Source organism: Cryptomeria japonica, chromosome 6 (genome assembly GCF_030272615.1).
Source record: "Cryptomeria japonica chromosome 6, Sugi_1.0, whole genome shotgun sequence".
Classification (NCBI taxonomy): domain Eukaryota; kingdom Viridiplantae; phylum Streptophyta; class Pinopsida; order Cupressales; family Cupressaceae; genus Cryptomeria; species Cryptomeria japonica.
This window is the reverse complement of record NC_081410.1, coordinates 600,933,366-600,955,501: the sequence shown is the minus strand read 5'-3', so window position 1 is coordinate 600,955,501 and position 22,136 is coordinate 600,933,366. Positions and strand designations below refer to the sequence as shown.

The following is a 22,136-nucleotide window of genomic DNA, read 5'->3' as shown; positions in this document are numbered from 1 at the left end:
AACTATAGGCTCCAATGGTGCCATCCTCTGACTACTTGCCATCTGACCCTATAGATACTCTCTCTCCATGTGCCCCATGGCTCCACATGTGAAAAAAGCACCACGTGCCTAAAACTATGTGTCCTGAGGCCTAGAGAAAGGCTATCTACCAGTCCTACTCGAACCACTTTACCCACCCCTGGAGGACTGTTGAGTCCGTGCTAGAGGTGTGTAAGTACCCTATGCTCTCTGGATGTGCCTAGAACCCTATGAATGCTACTGCTTGGGCTTGGAGCCCTATTGTCCCTGAGGGGGCCTCTACCTCTGATTCTACTATGACTGCTGTGAAGGAGGGGGTTTAAAGGACCCTGATGCATTTTTGTGGTTGCCTTTCCAGTGGGGTTTCTGAAACCTGAAAGATTGGGGTGTCAGGTTTTAGTTCCGAAACTGATCCCTCGTGTCCTGTGGCATGGCCTGAATCTCCTTTGCTATCAAGGCCTTCTCGACAGCAACCCGAAGGCTTCCTAGAGTGGTCATCCTCACTGGTCCTCCTATCCTGACATTCAGTCCCCTGATAAAATGATTGACGAGAAGCTTCTCGTCCTTCAGGTAATCCACATACGGTAGGAGCTTAATGAACTTACTCTCATACTGGGTCACTGAGAGACCCTTCTGCTAGAGGTCGTGGAACTCTTCTATCTACCTGAAGTGCTCTAATAAGTATCTCTCCCTGAACCTCTCTATAAAGATCTCCCATGTGAGGGTGTCTGCAACTAGGTGACACTTGTATTCCTCCTGTCTCCACCATGTGGAGGCCGTCCCTCTTGAAAGGTGCACTACTACTCGTGCCCTTAGATTGCTTTCATAAGAACGCAATGCAAAGCACCGATCTAGGCTCAAAAGCCAAGCCTTAGCTTCTACCCCATCGGTAGATCCCCAAAAGATGGTGGCTGGAGGCACAAAATCGCTCTGATCAAATCCCCTGGATCTCAATGTGCCCTCTCAATATAAATAGGTGTGGCTACTGGAGGTGGTCTGGGTAGATGAACGGACTCAGGCTCATGCTCAGCCTAGCCATCTAAGGGATTAGGAGGTGGACTCCTACTCCGTTCCCTAACTGTTGATCTATGACTCCCTAAGTTCTGGTTTTTTGCATGACGGTCGACTGCTGGAATCCTATCCTAAACTATCCCAATCAGGTTCTCAAGTGCTAATAAGATGTCTCAATTTGGGTCAACCGGTGGTTCGGGAGGGGCCTCTGGGTTCCATTCCAGAGCTGGTTCCTCCCTATCAACATCCTCATGTGCCATACGTGTATGCCTAGGACCCCTTCCGCGCTTGCAAGCTTGTCGCATAGTCAGAGGCATCCTTATGAGAAAAATAAAATAAAATAAAATAAATAAATAATTTTGGAGAAAAATTTAATTAATTAAATAATTAAAGTGAAACGTAATGGAGAAAGGTTTCTAGTTTTGGAAACCTTGCTCTGATACCAAAATGTCGTGCCCAAACTTTTGGGCAAAAACAAAACAACAAAAAAATTTTTTGACAACATAAACTCACAAAATAATCTACATTTAAAACGAAATCAATTAAGTTTTGTCTTAACTAAGGTGTAAATAGAAGTGTTTACTAAAGCTAGAATGATTAACTCCATCAATGAAGTGATAATATTTAATGAAGACTAATTATTCCCTAAGAGGGTCATCGCAATTTAATTAGTAATTTAATCAACTTAATTAATTTGCTGCTACTTAAAGTCGAGGGATATTTAAATATCTCAATTGCATTTAAAACATTCTAGACCAAAAATAATGATAATGTTATCTTAAATTTAAAATTAATTAATTGGGAGCATTCAAATTCATTATTTAAATTTAACCAATAAGGTTACAAATTCAATAATGTTATTTGCCAAATAAATCTAATTTATACTATAGCCAATTTCAATCTCCCCTAAACCTTCAAATTTCAACTATTAAATAATTTGGCCAATATTGGCCTCATAGGCTAAAAATTCGCATAAAATAATTAATCATTTTTGTTTACAAATTTCGCCCAATTTAAATTTAACTTAACGTCCATATTTAATTGAATATATAAAAATAACTATATAGTAACCCTAGTTAAATAAATTAAATCAATTATGTGATTAATGTAACTATTTAACATTAATCTCCATTTTAAATTCTATAAAAAAAACTATATTAAATTAATTTCAAACCATAATTAGGGTAGAGTTAATTCTTCTTCTATATTTTATTTAAAATCAACTTAACAATTCTCTTTTTTTTATTTCCTAACCCTAACTCGAATATGGGGTAGGGTTGCATTTCTAATTTTCTTTTATTATTCAAATGCAAAACCTAACCCAAAATTGGGTTAGGGTTGCATATTTTTATTATCTAAAAATTCTCTCTTTCTCTATTGCTTTTACCCTAACCCGAAATTGGGTTAGGGTTTAATATTTTTATTTTTTTTGTGTGTGTGTATTTTGTGTGTGTTGTAGGGTACAGCGACCATGGAGGCAGTGGCGAGTGCAAAGGCATGAGGGCCAAGGTAGGTTTAGGGGGCTGCAAGGTACCACTGTGGATACACACAGTGGCAGCCTCGTGCCACTCACTATGGATATCCACAATGCCGGCCCCGATGCCACCCACTGTGGTTATCCATAATGATGGTGCTGACACCGCCCACTGTGGATACCCACAGTGGCGGACACGGCTCCGCCCACTGTGGGTACCCACAATGGTGGCACCGACGCTGCCCACTGTGGATGCCCATAGTAGCAGACGTGGCCCCACACACTGCAAGAGGCGTCGCGGAGGACCTGCGCCGCCTGGGGGTAAGGGTTTTCGTCGCAAGAAAAATCTCCCTCCTTTTTTTAAAAAAAAATTATTTTTTTGTCTTTCTTTTATTTATATATATATATATATATATATATATATATATATATATATATATATATATATATATATATATATATATATATATATTTATATATTTATTTATATATATACTAAATAGATATCTTGAAATGCATGCATGATTGTTTTGTTTTCACTACGCAAGTAGGGTGAGGAAAGAACAACAAGTTTACGTGGCTGTTTAAAATAATAAAATAGGACAACATTTTTTGTTAGATAAATATTTCATCTCTTCCTTTTTTTTTGCTTGCAAATAGGAGGGATAATATATATGTACGAATATATATATATGTGTATTTATATGGTTATTTAAATGATTATATTTTGTTCTCTAATTGTCTAATATACAGGGATAAAATAAAATAACAATTGTCCTGGAAATAAACCAGCAACATAAATAAATGCATATTTTTATTTCTCATGTATAAACATTACAGACTAACTACATTTTTTTTTTATCCTTTGCATTTTAAACCTCTAATAGTTAACTATAGGAAAAGTTAAATTTGTCTACCTTAACTTTCTGCATTTTTTTGAAATAGATAAATGATAGAATAAGTAAAATTACAACAACATTTAAATAGTCTAGAAAACACATAAATACGTTATCATTTTGTACAATGCAAAACTATTATACTTCAATGGCTATTTAACCCTATTTGCATTTGGAAAATAACTAGAACCTAAATAATTATTTTTCTATTACTAACATTCATTTTTTTTTTTTGAAATAAGTTAACTTATCTATGTGAAATTTCTTATAACATTTAGAAGGAAAATGACAAATTTCAAATAAATAATAGCAGCATTAACTTTACAGAATTTATTCAAAATACTTTCACCTTACTTAAAAGACCAACATCTTTAGTAAAATACACTACATTACATGGTAAGCCTTTTGAATAGTACATTTCTTTTTCCAAAAATAAATACAACATAAACTCCTCTTTTACATTTATACAACTGAATTACAACATTACATTTCCTATTCTTTTTCTGCAACTAAAATAAAATCAGCAACTCCTAGCTTTCCTTTTTCATCTTTTCCAAGCAACCTGCATTCAAAATCTTAAGGTTGTGACCATGGAGAGCTCACCTCCCAGCCTAGGCTTACTAGAAGTCATCCTCGAGCTTGGAAAACCAAGTCGTAGATGGGTTACACTCTAGCAAACATAAACAAATAAGGGATAAACTCAAAAAAGAACATTCCCATCCCAAAGTTCAACTTTATCACATAATGTGATATTTACATGGGTAGAAGTGGACCAAGTACCTTGAGGAGAAATGCAAGATAGTAGATCATAGCCAACTCATGGCAACCAAGAACACAACAAAAATCCATCTTAACCCAACATCCTTATGACCCCCAAGGCATACATGTCATACTTTCTCCCCTTATGACCCCCGAATGCATAAACAAAACTATGCAGCAAGGGTCACATAAAAAAACCCTTGAGATCACTCTCATATGAGAGCCTCTCACTCTAAGGCTATCAAATTCCTTCCACCCCAAGACCATTCTACCCTCCCAAGGGTAAGAAGGCCTTGGATACTCCCAAAACACAAGGAAATGTATACAAAAAAAGAAATAAGAGAAAGATCACATAATATTTTCACAAAGGAAATACAAGGAAGGCAAAATTTACATTCAAGCAATCCTACAAACATATTTCCAACATACAAGTAAGAAAATGCACCAACTTTAAATCTACCAAGGGTTTTCTAGGGATAGCTTGGAGAAGAGCAGCCCAATTCCACAATTCTTTTTTGCAACACTTAGCCAAAATTCTATTCTAAAACTGGTTTTCAAAATTCCAAGATCTCTAAAGATGGAGAGTGGGTGATTAACTCACTAAGTCTCAGTCTCTTGCCTATGAAGGCTTCTCCCACTCTTTCCAACCTCTTGGATAGAGTGAGAGGCTCCCATTGGTTGGTCTTCCCTAGGTCTTACACACTCCCTAACCAAAGCACCTCAAGAAGAGGAATGTAATGGGGAAGAGGAATGACAGATACCAAGAAGGTTATCTACCCAAGGATGGCACTCCTAACGATGAAATTCGGCAATCTAGAAAAACCCACTTTTTTGGAAGGTTAAACAAGTCCTAGGAGAAGAACACATGGCCAACTTTGGCCTTCACCCATAGGTACCCCATGAGGCCCAATAAAAATTCTCCAAAACTAACTCTAGGAGTCGGTTTAACCCTTTGAAAGTCAACCTAAAGTTTACCTATGGGTCAACTCTGAGGTGACCCTCCTAATGGCTCACTATCCTAGATTTCTTGGAACCTTCAAGGATAATTTGGAAATATAACAACTAAACAAAAATAAATTTCTCGAAAAAGGTGACATGACAATGCCAACACAACATACAACATATATGTCAAATGACGCTACAAAATAATTCCACATCACTAATACACACATGGCAATTATCTCTTGTAGGATTTACACACAAAAATAATTACAATTTAACACACATGCAGTCATTTACGTTTATGATTAAAATACGATACATACGGGGTGTTGTCTCTCCAAATAGACAAACCTTGGTTTTACGAACGTGCATAGGCCTAGGCTTGATTCTCCATAATGTTTCCATGGTCACATGGATAATTTTCCTACGCATCTCAATTACACATTAGTACTTCCCAATAGCCTCATATAATATTAAACACATAAATAAGAATACAAATCAATCACTTTGCATACAATTGACATCATACAAATCAATTTACCATATAACAAGGCAAATCCACATAAGCAATTATCATAATCCTCATAAATTTAATCCATTCATAAGATATGCATCATATTTGTAGCATCATAATAAAGTCCTGCAAATCAAATAATGACATACACCATCTCAATGCTATCCTATTCTAGAATCATTTACAATTCTATATCCACAATGCATAGAAATGAAGCATCAATATATCAATGTTATCCAATTCTTGGGATCATATAAAGTTCTATATCCATAATGCATAAAAATAAGGCATCCATAATAGTTCCAACATGAAAATCACTGAAGTGCTAGGATGGGTCAGGGTAGCGCCTCACACCTTCCTTGTTATCACCATAACCGTAGTTTTCCCTATTGTCTAAATGCGGAAGCTTACTTTGGGAAGGAAAGAAATAATGAGATAGTTAAAGAATTTCCTCAATTAAAAGATGCTCCTCAACGAATCAATCTCCTAATAAATGACACCATTGATATCAAGATGGATCCTTGTGTTGAAGATAAAATCATCAAGATAGGGAAATGTCTTGACGAAGAAGAGCAAAAATAGTATGTCGAGTTGTTACATGAATTCCCTGAGACCTTTGCTTGGATATATTTTGACATGCCTATCGTGGATCCTAAGATTGTCACTCATAACAATGTCCTGATCCCTGATTATAAATCTGCGAAGCAAAAGATTCGAAAGATTCCCCCTAAGGTGGTAGTACTTGTTAAAGCTGAAATTGAAAAATTGTTGGATGCTAGATTCATTAGTCCTATTGATTATTCCCCATGATTTCAAACATTGTGGTTGTGGTTAAAGCTGAAAACAAGATTAGGATGTGTATGAATTTTCCTAGTTTAAACAAGGCCTCTTTAAAGGATGACTTTCCTCTCGCGAATACCGATATGATAGTGGATTCGGTAGCAGTGCATGCTTTATTATCCTTTATGGATGGTTTCTCAAGATATAATAAAATCTTCATTAATCCCCAAGATCAATATAAAACTACTTTTACCACTCCTTGGGGTGTGTTATGTTTAATTGTGATGCCTTTTGGATTGAAAAATGTAAGTGCAACCTATCAGCATGCTATGACTCTCATATTCCATGACTATATGCATAAGACCTTAGAATATTACATTCATGATATCTTAGCCAAATTTTTTCATCATACAGATCATGTTAAGATCCTTTGTCAAATATTTGAGAGAATACATAAGTATAACATGCGTTTGAATCCCCATAAATGTGTTTTTGGTGTGGATAGTGGAAAACCATTAGGATTCATAGTTTCACATCATGGCATTGAGGTGGATATGAAGAAGATTGATGCTATTGTTAACATTCTACCTTCTAAGAATGTTTCCCAACTACAAAGTTTGTAAGGAAAGATCGAAGCTATTTGTAGGTTCGTATCTCAACTTGTGGATCGTACCTTTCCCTTCACACAATTGGTTAAAAATAATATCACTTTCCAATGGAATGAGGATTGTCGTAAAGCATTTGAAGACCTAAAAACCTATGTGGCCAATCCTCCTATTCTTCAACCTATTCATCCTACTAAGCCTTTCCTTCTGTACACTGTTGCTTCCCCTCAAGCTCTTGTAGCCCTATTAGCACAATGTGATAAGGATGGTATAGAATGCTCAATTTATTACATAACCCACACTCTACTCAATTATGAAGTCCGATATTCTGCGATAGAAAGACAGTGCCTTGCTTTACTCTTTGCAATTCAAAAGTTGAGGCATTATCTCTTGAATGTTGAGATCCATGTTATCATTATATTCGATCCTCTTAAACATCTTTTCTCCAAAACTGACCTTTCTGGACTCTTAGCTAAGTGGGTTATGATGTTGACCAAGTTTGACCTTAAGTATGTCTCACAAAAGGCAATAAAGGGTCAAGTATTGATGGACCACCTAGTTGATGCTCCTTCACCCTTTCCCTACCTTATCTAGAGTCTTTTCTTGATGAATACATTTTTTCCATTGAGGTTGATGAGGCTTGGGAATTGTACTTTATTGGCTCTAAGTTTCATACAAGATCGGTGGTAGGGGTGGTCTTAATCTCTCCTAAAAAGAAGCCTATTCCTTTATCATATCATCTCAATTTCTTATGTACCAACAACATTGCTGAATATGAAGTTCTTATAGCTAGAATTAAAGTAGCCTTGGCATTGAATGTATAACATCTACATATTTATGGAGATTCTCAACTAATCATAAGACAAGTGACAAGAGTTTATCAAGCTAAGCAAGAAAAATTATCACAATATAGAGATCTAGTTATATCCTTGTTGCAAAAATTTGATTCTTATACTATGGAGCTTGTTCCTCAAAAAGATAATCGACATGCTAATGTGATGGTATGTGTTTCCTCTCTTGTGTCTCTAGAGGACCCCTTGGTATATCTTAAATTCACTATTCACAACCTCACTACCCTGACTATTGTTGATAATCCCAGTGATGTGGCATTTTGTTGCATTTTAGATTCTGATGAATGGTACTTGCATATCATGAGATATTTGAGTGATGGTACCTTTCCAGACTCTGTGAATAAGAATACTAGGGCTAGGATTCACAAATTGGTTGCTAGATACATTATCCTTTCTAATGTTATTTATAGGAGGGGTTATAATGGTCTTCTCCTTCAATGCTTAAACAAGGTTAAAATCCCTATTTCTCTTGACGAAGCACATTTAGGTGCTTGTGGGGGGGAATTTTGGGGGTAGATATTTAGTTCAAAGATTTCTCCGAATGAGATATTATTGGCAAACCATGGAAAAGGATTCTTTTGAATTTGTTAATAAATGTCATCGGTGTCAGCAACATAGAAATTTGATCCATGCCATGCCCAAGAGCTTCAATCTCAGGTAGTATCTTGGCCCTTTTCTACATGGGGTTTGAATCTTGTTGGTAAAATATCTCCTCCTTCATCTGAAGGACATACTACTATTGAAGTAATCTATGAATTCATTTTGGAAAACATTATTTCTCGATTTGGGATATATTTTTCCTTAGTTTCAAATAATGGAACATCATTCAAAAATAAGGATGTGAAGAATTTTCTCAAGAAATATCATATTCAACATAGATTTTCTACACCTTATTATCCTCAATCAATTGGTCAGGTTGAGTCTTCTAATAGGATAATTGAACAAATTCTTTGAAAGACTGTAAACAAGCATGGTAAGGATTGACATGCTCAATTAACCTATGCTATGTGTGCTTATCGCAATAGTGTATGTGTTGCTACGGGTTGTACTCCTTATAACCTTGTTTATGGTGTTGATGCAATTATGCCTTTGGAGTTGAGATTCCTTCTCTGAGAGTCTCTCTTAGGGGTATAGTGGATGATGATTTCTATAGAGAGAAAAAGCTTCAACAACTTGATATTCTCGATGAGCGGTGTATAAATGCCCTCGAGCATATTCAAGCATATCATAAAAAATTTAAGCAAAGCTACAATGATAAGGTTATTCAATGTTCTTTCTCAGTAGGGGATTTAGTTCTTTACAAGAATCAATGCAATGTGAATGCCTTACCTAAGGAAAAAGGAAAATTCAGCCCTGATTGGCTTGGACCATACATTGTTGTTGAGGTCTATGGATCAAGTGCTTACAAGATAGAAGATGTGGAAGGTACACCTCTCAAGGAACTCATAAATGCTATGCATCTTCGTAGATATTATGCCTAGTTCTCTTTTTCTCTCTTTCTTTTTAGTCTACTTTTTGTTCTCCCTCTATATCTTTTTCTTCAAAATTGGGTAATATGTTAGCATGAATTAATTAAAGTATGCATGATTAAATGATGTTATATTGTTTAGTCTACATTACTTCATTCTTGAAAAGCATGTTTCATTACTTTATTGTTTGTCTTGGATTCTTTTATGTAAATTGTAATGGATTTACATCTCATATGTGCTAGGATATTATACAATTTCTTTTGTGTTAAGTAGAATTATATCATGTTGTGTTTAATCAGAGTTAATTAAATCACATTAGTTATATACTTCTCAGGCTTAATACATTGTTCTTTTACATCGTCAAAGTAGCATTTAATTACATACTTAGTTATTTATTTAAATCACACATGTATCAATTTAATCATGAAGCATTGACAAATCAATCACATGGAAATTAAAATTAGACATACATGTTCATCACTCAATATGTTACTTCTAATCTAAGCAATGCATATATTGTTTAAGTATTAAAATAACATATCTATGAGTATCATAATATATACATCAATACATCAAGGTCATCTCCTATTCCTAGGACTAGTAGCTGGAGGATAGTGGCTAGATGCTCCCTCCTTATCTGGCCATGGGGGTGGCCCCATGGAGGTGTATCATGATATGAACGGCAAGTGACTCTGAGAGGAGCTCCTGCAATCCCTCTCCATCATAATCCCACAGTATGTGGCTAACTCTATCTGTGACACTGCTAGGTCACGCTCTATCTATCATAATATCTCTCGTAGGACCTCCATCTCTATATGAATAGGGGAGATAAGGTCCTCATGTTTTCTTTTACTCCTCTGGGATCTGTGTGATATCTATGAGGAACTAGGAATGTGTGCAGTCACAATGAGGTCTGTCACTGCATTGTGAATGAGAAAATGCCACTCCTAGATGGTAGCTACAAGAAAGAGAGAAATTTTTCATCATTAACATTCTATATCATCAAATCTTAGAAAATAAGATACATATATTAATCAATAATAGGACACCTTACCTAGATCTCCCTCTCGCTTGTAGGGGTTGTGGAAAGTGATGGCCTAAGACTGGGACCTTCTAGGCTCTCTACGCTCGTACTTTCTATTTACAATAGGTGTAGGCCAATGGAGAATAGGATCAGAACCCCTTATAGGGTCATTCTCCACCTGTAGTGGGAGACTTGCTGGATCTAGGGCTATGGTATCCTCCCTAGAGTGATGAGGAACTGCATCTGACTCATCCTCCTTGTCCTCCACCTCGTCATCCTCCTCCTTTTCATCCTCCTCCTTATCATCGTCCTCCTCCTCCTCTCCATCCTCCTCATCATCTCTGTCCTGATCTCCCTCTCCGGTGTCAGGATTGTCTCCATCTTTGTCTGCCTCCTTCTCTTCTGTGGTGTTAACTTGATCATCTGATCCCTCCTCGGATTTATTAGATCCCTCTCCATCACCTAACTGTCGCCATGGTTTGGGGTTCCCTCTAGGGAAATCTACTGGGAAGATGTCTCCAGGGTATGTCCTACCCCACCATGTAATGTACCTATGGTGCACACCTGAATCATCTCTATAGTCTATCGCAATGTCCTGATTTGACCCATCTGAATTTGTGATGTCGATCTAAGCACTGGTAGGCCTAGGAATGGCTCATAGCCTCGACATCATGCATGAGTATCAGATGTACACAGGCACATTAGTAGGAACACACTGCTCAAACCTAAACTGCCACCAAACTTGGTTGAAGTAGAAGGGAACAACTATGTGGTTGTACCACCCCTCTAGTAGATGATTCCTTTGCATGTTGAACATCTGCCTATGTATCCCTACCCACATGTACATCCTGAGGTAGGGTCTCCATATTACTTCGCCCTCTATCAATCTATCCAAGCTCAACCTCCAATACAAGAGATCATCGATTCTCCACTCATAGGTAAGAGGATAAGAAAATACCCTAGGCTACTCTGGGACTTTCTCTATGGGGGCTCCAGCAGGCCTCGTGCAGGTAATATGCTTGAACATCCACACTTGTAGTAGTGTACATGTCATTAGACTACATCCCTGTCTAAAGACATACTCCCCAAGGTCATGATAGAGATGTGCAAGCATTCTCCAACCCTAGGAGTATACCCTTCTATATCTCTCCATCACTTGGATAGCATAGATGAGTCTTTCATGCATATGTGTGTTGCGCCCATTAGGGCACACGGCTAGTACAAGGGTCACAATCATGAATCGCATCACTAATAGAACCTTTCTGGTAGGGTGTAGGAGCTAGATGACCATGATATGGCCCCTTGTCTTGCCGAGTATCAATCTTCCCACATCATATACCTACTCTCTCTTGTAATCCTCATCTGTCCGGTCAGATCGATATCTCACAGTCTCTCCCCTAATGGGAAGGTATAGAATGTGGTATACATATGCAAGGGTGACTGTCATCTCCCCCACAAGTAATAAGAATGTTGAGGTGTCTGCATCCCACCTCTCCATCAATGCCATCAACATCGTAGAATGGAATCAGATGGACGACATAGTCATCACATCCCAAAAGCCCATTGCATGTAGAAAATTCCTCTCTCCCACTATTAGTCTTGGGATTTTCTCCTGAAGGCTCTAGAAGGTGAGACCGATGGTATGCTCGCGGATGTATAGTAGTGTCTGCAAAATGCAAAACAATCTATCATCAGTAATCAATCATCATCACTATCATCTAAATAATGTGATCATTCTATCAATTCTAACATTCATCACCTGATCTCGTGTCACCATTGGTTGTCCCGAATAGGTACTAGAGATCCCTGATTGGACCATGGTGCCCTATTGGGACCATGGCACCTAGATGGGACAGTTGTTCTCAAAAAAGAGAAATCCAACTTCACCTGCCAACTATTTATGAGAAAGCCAATGTCAATCAATGAAAAAGCTTCAGGGCTTGGACAACATTAACATATGATCCTAATGATCTTCCTTTACTTTAGGTTCTACAAGACCTAGGGGGGGAAACCCTTTGATGCACAAAGTACAACTAGTTGCAAATATAAGGCATCAATAAATGCAGATAAATATCACAGGGCTCAACAACAAGGAGGTTACTATAGATGGGCTAGATCTACATTGACATCTCAATAAGATTGGAGCATGAGATAGATGGAACATCTAAAACTACAAATATAAAAGCAAATGAATACTTGATATTTTAAAATCTCTGAGAATCCCCATAATCTGCAAGACCAATGCCTTATCCAAAGGCATGGAGTCATACCTGAAACTGAAAATGAAAACCTCTATTGCAAATCCAATTTATTAAGAAAGATATCCCTGTATCAATGCCTGACATTAATACATTCTAAACTCAAATGAAGGATCATACATATCGAGAAATTATCCTCAATCCAAAATGATTATTCATAGAATTTAAACTCTTCCTTGAAGAGTACCTAAGAACACCCATTACACTCCCACAGTGAGAGGATAAACCCAAACTCCCTTGAAGACTAGAATTATTGAAAACAAGAGAAGGCCTAGAGACAATCCAATAAACTATATATATGCCTTACATATATGTGACCTACAATAGAAAACATTTACAGCAAGAAGATACTCTATTACTTGAAAAGGGACATTTTATTACAAATTTTTCCAAAAGCTCATAATTGGAAAACTACGATTATGGAGCCTCGCTCAAAAATATATGGAACCCCTTAAAAAATTATAAGACTCTCAAATAAGAAGGCAGTAAGGACAAAATCAGATTTCATTCTCTGACAATAGAAACTACTCTATCCTTCGGCAATAACTATTTCGCACAATTTGGCCTAAAGGACATCCAATCTCTCTAACTGAAAAATCCAATCTTAGATCCTAAGGTAACTGCCCCAAAAATATTTTCCATGGGTTACACTTGACCATAGGATCAAATTACTTGGATTGAGAGCTTTCCAATGATATATAACACTTATATATCAAGCAACAAATAGTCCTTTAGTCATCAATTCCTCTGCAGGTTGGTTGTTTAATTTTCTACCTGTTCACCACAGTCAGAAATCATATTTTAAATCTTTGAAATTCCTGTGCAGATATATGTCATGCATCTCTGCCACGTGGTATCATCTGGTTCATTTCAGGGCCCATATCCTTCCACCTCAGCAATGCCTGGGTTTACCACCAGAATGAAGCCCTTTGTTTCTTCCTTGGCTCTTCTTTTGTTTATTTCCTCCAGACTGTTTTCTTTCTCTATCGGGCCCCACTGGTTGGTGGCCAAGTCGTAGCCTTTACCCTTCGAACATATTTCCATCGCAACTTGGCAACAACCATGGATCTTCCTTGGATCACCGTCAATCTTACTTAACTTGCCCAGCCGTTACCTCGCCTAAGCGACTCCATCTATCACTTTCTCTTCTAGTGGGTTAGACATGTATCACATCATGATTTGTCTTTGGATCTATCTAGACGCCACTTGTACTTTCCACCTGGTCAATTGCTATGTTGCATGTGATAGCCATCACGCACCTTCACATGGTTGTATAGTTATTGTCGTAGATCTTCCCTCAAGCTGCTCAATCCTTAACACCTAGGCCACTTTCCTTTTAGTGGACATGCTTTGTCGCCAAGTTGCATGGGATATTTGGCAATCACTTTCATCTTGCGGTATGGTGACAATCATTAGGTCATCTTGCTTGATCATTGATCTTTCCTAGCTTGCTCAGACTTTAGCTTCTCTGAATCACTCTCACCTATGCCATGGTGTCAATGTGTGGTATCTCTGGATTCGCTCTGAGATCTACCTGAACTCAAACTATCTAGTCAGGCCTGCCACTTGTCAACCTTTGGTTCGCCACCTAATTCATCTGGACCACCAAGTCAACTCCACCGGGCCCACCACTACCTCTAGTTTGTTCAGCGTTTCTCCCTTTCGGCCAAACTTCCTCTTCGGCTATCCATTTTTGTGTCTCTTCAAATCCACAATTTCATCGATGCCTTTACTTTTCGATGAAACCAATTGATATTTCTTTGATGTGCCCTTTGTCGATGGATCTGAGCACTCGATGAACTATTTTCTCGTCTTATCAAAACCCAAGTTTCATCAATACCTTCACTTGTCGATGAAACTGATGCCTTTAGTGAGTCCATTTTGAGATCTATTGAAGCCATCATTTGCTCGATATACACCTTGATGATATGCCACCTGTCCACTACGTGTTACCATTTGGTTGGCTCCAGAGTTCACAACTGGGTGCCACCTGTCACCTAGGTATTCATTCTCGTCTCTCCACTCTGACATCTTAGCACAGCCTCCACTAACTATCAAAATGAACCACCTGCCTTAACTGATTCCCTTAACTACCAGCCATGGTTCATCGCTTGGTGAGTTCACCTCTTCATCTTTGGCCCATGAGTGACGACAATGAACTTTGAACCACTTGAACTGCTTGAACCATTGAACTGGTTCAAAGTTCAAGTTCAAAGTTGTTATCTGCTCGCCTGCTGCAAAATTAGGTCGCTCTGAGATGCATGCGCACGTGGGGCCCACCACCTTAGACTGCCACTTGCCAAAAGCCCGTAATCTTTGACACTAAGGATGTGTGTGGCTGTACATTTGAATACAAAATTATCTCCTCCCCGTGGCCAATATTGGATAAAAGATTCTTCATGCTAGGGCCCTTCCATCGGATCATCAGGACCTCTCAAACATGCTAACTTGATTGCTGAAGATGACCCTCTGCACTCTGCACCTCTTTGCACTATCCATTGGGTCATCAGGATAACCTCAGAACTTGACCTCCGATGGCCAATGAATTACCGCACTCTGGATGATGTTCCATCAGGTCATTGGGTAGCACTACATTACGCTATTTTGATGGCCGATGTCACCATTGTATATCTCCTCACTTGCAGCATGTCATCGGGTGGTCGGGATAGCATGAAACCGCTCCACCTGATACCCAATACACCACACACACCACCTACAACCTCATCAGGGTGAATTTTGCCGATTGGGATAGGTCTTGCCGATAAGGCAAAAATTTAAAACTGCTAGAAACATACCAGGAGGAAGTGCAGACGCAAAAATCTTGAAATGGGCCTCCCAGATTACTCAAATTTTTATGAGTCTCAACAGTGGCTTTGACTGGGGATAGTTGGATGCAAGACCAACACAAGAATTTAGAATCTTTGGCACAGCAGACCACCCAAAAATAGGGCATTTCTTCCTCTTTTAAATTCTTCAATGAGCTTCACTCTCCAAAACAGAGGTTCCTTATTTCGACCCAACAACAGGGCTCTTTATTGAAAACCACACAACTAAAAGCAAAGCGACTGTACAACAAAATTTATTTACATATGGCCCTAGGCCATCAAAATTGGAATCAACGCTTACCTTTGTCAAATACATGATTCTCATTTCCATGAATCAAGGGTAAGCTGAAAGTTTCACTTACATTTGCCTAATCACAAACTCTGCAACATCTCATAAGCTCATCACACAAAAGATAATCAGCACCCTGGTAATCAATCAATCTTTGAAAAAAAAAACCCACCTCTGAATGCTGACCATCAATTGACACATAACTATCATATTGTTTACAATCATTTCCCAGTTGAAAAGAAAAGTGACCCTACTCCATCTAATCACTGTGAACATCAAGCACATGCTGATCACTATGAACATCAAGCACATGCTGATTGCTAGTTTTCATAAATGGAAAACACTCTTCCATAATACAGGCTTGCAAACTAGAGAGGAACATTTCCTCATAAAATGACTGCAATTTAACATGTTGATCACACCTTATATCAGCCTTTTGCGAACATGAAAATGCATGATCATTTGTCAATGTTTCATTTACCAATTGCAAATCTAGAAAGACTACCTTAGATTTGACTTTCTCTTTAAAACCAAGATCCACACAATGCATATCAAGTTTTGATTTCATATCAACATATGAATCCACATTATCACATTTATCAACCTTATATGCAGTTTTATCTTGTCCATTATTCAAATCAAATGTAGGGAAAGAAATATCATATGTGTCATACCTCACACCACCAAGAACATCATCAGTATCAAAACATATACTGATTGGGTATGAGAGATTGGGGACATTTATGGATGTATACCTCTTAAGATCAGCAGCTAAGAGTCTTGAGATTTTTTCACTACTTAGTGAACCTTCTCCTTCATTTTCATTTTTCTTGGCTTCCTCTTATGTTCTGTGAACATTGTTCCAATCTGATGCATGCATTAAGTCTGCAGGCTCATGACTATTTGAATGTTAACTTGTACTTTCACAATTTTCTTCTTGCTCTAAATACACATCTGCACTGTCATGTTGAGAATAAGAGTTACCTTCAGCATAATAAGAGGTATATCCACTCAAAGATTAATCTCCATCACTATACTCAATACTCTGTACATTTTTATATTTGGTCATTTCAATCTCATCTATCCATTCTTTAATACATGCTACACTTTCTTCCCTCAAAGTTGAAGACCAACTAACTGAGCCAGGCTCATCAAGCTCTAAAAATAATTCAATCCAAACTAACTCATGGGGTCTAACATCAATTGGAAGCTCATTTAATAAAGCAATACATATTTCATAAAAAACATATGATGATTCAACCTTTCTCTTCCCTACTTTCCTTCTTAAAAACAAGATGCACCTATCTTGGATCTTTTGAAGATGTATTTCAATCTCCCTATCAATGTCTTTCAAATTTGACAAATAAATTTTAGATCTAGGAACCACATCTAGATCCATCAAATTTGAAACATCTATTGAACCATTACCATGACAATGCATCTTACTGTTCTACAAACATTTTTCCAAAACACATGCAGTCATTAACTTCATAACGAGACATACTTCTCACCATATTATCTAACTGAAACTTTTCAAAACAAGAAGTATGCAAAGTGCAGATTTCTTTTCCTTTCAATGGTGACCTTTTCACCTTATAAGGAACAAATAATTATCTCAACAATGAGGAATACTTGGAGTAAATTTGCTACTGCTATTCACTTCACTTTTGACTGAAAATTTGAAGAACTCCTCCAAATCTCAGGTTCGATCTTACAGATTCGCCACCTCACTGAAGAGGAATAAAATTTAACCATTGATCTTCACTTTGAAATACTTTCAGATTTTTGGGTACCACACAAAATAGAGTCACATAATATTTTCAAATTTCATAGCAACAAGACCTTCCAAGGTATACACTTTCAAATCCAAAAATAACTTTCAGATTTCTAAACTTCTGAGACTCTTCCCCAAATAAATTTTGGCCAGACTCATGGATTTGACTTGACAAATTTTTACATCATTCTCCCGAGCAGAGTCGTTGTTTTTGTTGTGGTGACTTGGATGGGCAAACCCACTTACAATCTGATTCAACAATCTATACCAGAGATCTTTCGATTACTCCCCAATAGAGTCTCAGTTTCTGTTGTTCTCAAAAAAGAGAAACCCAAGTTCACCTACCAACTATCTATGAGAAAGCCAATCTCAATCAATGAAAGAGCTTCAAGGCTTGGACAATATTAACATAGGATCGTAATGATCCTCCTACACTTTAGGTTCTACAAGACTTAGGGGGGGACACCCTTTGATGCACAAAGTACAACCAGTTACAAACATATGGCATCAATAAAAGCAAATAAATCTCACAAGGCTCAACAACAAGGAGGTTATTGTAGATGGGCTAGATCTACATTGACATCTCAACAAGATTGGAGCATGAGATAGATGGAACATCTAAAACTACAAACATAAAAGAAAATGGATACTTGATATTTTAAAATGTCTGAGAATCCTTAGAATCTACAAGACCAGTACCTTATCCAAGGGCATGGTGTCATACATCAAACTGAAAATGAAAACCTCTATTGCAAATCCAATTTATTAAGAAAGATATCCCTATATCAATGCCTAACATTAATACATTCTAAACTCAAATGAAGGATCATACATATCCATACATTATCCTGAATGCAAAATGATTAATCATATAATTTAAACTCTTCCTTGAAGAATACCTAAGAACACCCATTACACTCCCACTATGAGAGGATAAACCCAAACTCCCTTGAAGACTGGATTTATTAAAAACAAGAGAAGGCATAGAGACAATCAATAAATTGTATATATGCCTTACATATATGTGACCTACAATAGAAAATATTTATAGCAAGAAGATACTCTATTACTTGAAAAGGGACATTGTATTACAAATTTTTGCCAAAAGCTCAGAATTGGAAAACCGAGATTATGGACCCTTGCTCACAAAAATATAGAACCCCTTACAAAATGATAAGACTTTCGAATAAGAAGGAAGGGAGGACAAAATTAGATTTCATTCTCTGACAATAGCAACTACCCTATCCTTCAACAATAATTGTTTCGCACAATTTGGCTTGCAGGACATCCAATCTCTCTGATTGAAAAATCCAATTTGAGATCCTAAGGTTACTGCCCCAAAAATATTTTCAATGGGTTAGAATGAAGAATTAGATTCATTGGATTGAGGGCTTTCCAACGATATATAACACTTATATATTAGGCAAAAAATAGTCCTTTAGTCATCATTCCTTCTGCAGGTCGGTCGCTTAATTTTCTACCTATTCACCACAGTCAGAAATCATATTTTAAATATTTGAAATTCCCACATAGACATCTGTCATGCATCTCCACCATGTGGCATCATCTAGTTCATTCTGAGGCCCATATACTTCCACCTCAACACCGCCTGGGTTTACCACCAAAATGAAGCCCTTTGTTTCTTCCTTGGCTCTTCTTTTCTTTATTTTCTCTAGACTCTTTTCTTTCTCTATCGAGCCTCACCGCTTGGTTGCCAAGTCACGACTTTTAGCCTTCAAACATCTTTCCATCAGGACTTGGCGACAACCATTGATCTTCCTTAGCTTGCCTCATTGTTACCTCGATTGAGCGGCTCCCTCTATCACTTTCTCTTCTAGTGGGCCCGATGCATGTCACATCATGATTTGTCTTTGGATCCATCTAGATGCCACTTGGACTTTCCACTTGGTTAGTTGCTATGTCACATGTGATAATCATCGAGCAACATCACATGGCAGTATAGCAACTGTCATAGATCTTCCCGCAAGCTTCTCCATCCTTAACGCTTGGGCTTCTTTCGTTTTAGCGCACGTGCTTTGTCGCCAAGTTGCATGGGATATTTAGCAATCACTTTCATCTTGCGGTATGGCGGCAACCACTAGATCATCTCGCCTAGCCATTGATCTTTCCTAACCTGTGTGGCATCTCTGGATTTTCTCTGAGATCTACCTGGACTCCACCTATCCAGTCAGGCCTGCCACTTTTCAACCTTTGGTTCACCACCTGATCCATCTGGACTGCCAAGTCATCTCCACCAGACCCAACACTACCTTTGGTTTGCTTGGCATTTCACCCTTTCGGCCAAACTTCCTCTTCAGCTATCCATTTTTGTGTCTCATCGAAACCACAGTTTCATCAATGCCTTCACTTTTCAATGAAACCGGTTGATATTTCTTCAATGTGCCCTTTGTCGATGGATCTGAGCACTCGGTGAACTATTTTCTCATCTTATCAAAACCCAAGTTTCATCGACACCTTCACTTGTTGATGAAACTAATGCCTTTGGTGAATCCATTTTGAGATCTATTGAAGCCATCATCTACTTGATATACACCTTGATGATATGCCACTAGTCCGCTACATGTTACCATTTGATTGGCTCTAGAGTTCACAACTGGGTGCCACCTATCATGTGGGTATTCATTCCAGGCTCTCCACTCTGACATCATAGCATGACCTCCACTAATCGTCGGAATGAACCGCCTACCTTAACTACTTCCCTTAACTGCCAGCCATGGTTCACCTCTTGATTGAGTTGGCCTCTTCATCATTGGCCCATGAGCGATGACAATGAACTTTGATCTAGTTGAACTTGTTGAACCGCTTAAACCATTCAACTGATTCAAAGTTGAAGTTCAAAATTGTTATTTGCTCACCTGCTGCAAAATTAGGTCACTCTGAGATGTACGCGGAAGTGGGGCCCACCACCTTGGACTTCCACTTGCCAAAAGCCTGTAAGCTTTGACAGTAATGATGTGTGCAACTGTGCATTTGAATACAAAATGCTCTCCTCCCTGTTGTCAATGTGGGATAAAAGATTCTTCATGTCAAGGCCCTTCATCATCAAGACCTCTCAAACACGCTAACCCGATGACCGAAGATGACCCTCTGTGCTTCGCACCTCTTTGCACTATCCATCGGGTCATCGAGATAACCTCAGAACTTGACCTCCGATGGTCGATGACTTTTTGTGCTCCAGATGATGTTCCATCAGGTCATCGAGTAGCATTACATTGTGCTATTCTGATGGTTGTTGTTACCGTTTTATATCTCCCCGCTTGCAGCATGTCACCGGGTGGTCAGGATAGCATGAAACTGCTCCTCCCGATACCAATAACACCAAACACACTACCTGCAACCTCATCGAGGTGAGTCTTGCCGATCGGGATAGGTGTTGCCGATAAGGGAAAAATTCAAAACTGCCAAAAACATGCCAGGAGGAAGTGCAGATGCAAAAATCTTGAAATGGGCCTCCTCGAATACTCAAATTTCTATGAGTCCCAATAGGGACCAGGGAACCCCCTTGGGACCATGGTATCCTAGGAGGACAAGGGTGCCCTAGGACCCCTAGGTGTCTGAAAGGAGGTCCCGAGTGTGGACTTGGTGATGACATCATCATTCCCAAAAACTATGAAAGCATGAAAAAGTCAAATGCAGTCAATAGAAGGTCAACTCACCTTGTCGAGTGGTCAACTGATGAGTACGAGCTGGTGTAAGATCTCCATCCACATAGGTCCCTTAGGTTGGCGTCGAGGCATGATGGCTAATACGTGGGCTCCTCTGCAAGTGTATAGTGCCAAAAAGTTAGAAAATGACAAATGAAGGTGTCACTTTCATATTTATGTTTTATGCATTTTTTTTTGACTTTATGTTTGTAAGTTAAAACCCTAATTTCTGCACTTTTTCTTCAATCTATCATATCTTGATCTTGGAATCTCTTATTCTCACACCACTGGTGGTCTTGGAATCATGAGTTCACCCTCTCGCTCTACAATAGTTCCATAATGTTCTTGGATGAGCAATCAAACATTTTTGTGAACTTCCTTCATCAAAATCTTAATCACAATTCGTTGTGGTAAACATGATACCCTGTTTCACTTCACTAATAAGAAAGTCAAAAAAGGGGGGCATATAGATACCCTCAAATTTCATAACTTTCCTTAGTAACTATTAGGTGATTTTTTGATCTAACATATGGTATTGTAGGGTGTGGTTCCTAACTATGCACTGTAGATACCACCGGGGGCTTCATCCGACAACTTATGGATATATCCTTTTTCAAATGATGTTTAGTTTTTTGTACTTTAGCTTGCATATGCACATTGTGTCATATGACCACTAAAGTGGGGGCTAAATGTAGTTTTCTAAATTGTACAGCCTTGCTAGGGTGGTACAATTTCACACTTAGGTTAGCACCTGCTTTAGTGTGTCTTCCATCTTGCATTTAATTAATGTATTTAATTAAATCTAAGGTAATTTTTCATCACTTTACATATTATAAAGTTGGGCCCTTTACCCTAAGCATGCCCCTTTTCATCTTATTCCTCCAATGGATCATTTAATTATAAACCCTAATTATGTCTTATTTTGACCATTTAGGCCCAATTTTGCACATCAAAACATCTCAAAATCAACTATAATTTTGGG

At 38.1% G+C, this 22,136-nt stretch overlaps 1 protein-coding gene across 1 annotated transcript in view; it reads right to left on the bottom strand.

Annotated features, from left to right (window-relative positions):
• Positions 1 to 414: 414 nt before the first annotated feature.
• The window catches only part of LOC131036233 (uncharacterized), a 36,230-nt gene continuing 14,508 nt past the window's right edge, over positions 415 to 22,136 (bottom strand). Inside the window, exons 3-4 of the mRNA XM_057968079.1 lie at positions 10,612 to 10,938; positions 415 to 582 (exon numbers count right to left, since the gene is read on the bottom strand). Coding sequence (XP_057824062.1) covers positions 415 to 582; positions 10,612 to 10,938 — 495 coding nt within the window. The remainder of the gene's footprint in view (positions 583 to 10,611; positions 10,939 to 22,136) is intronic.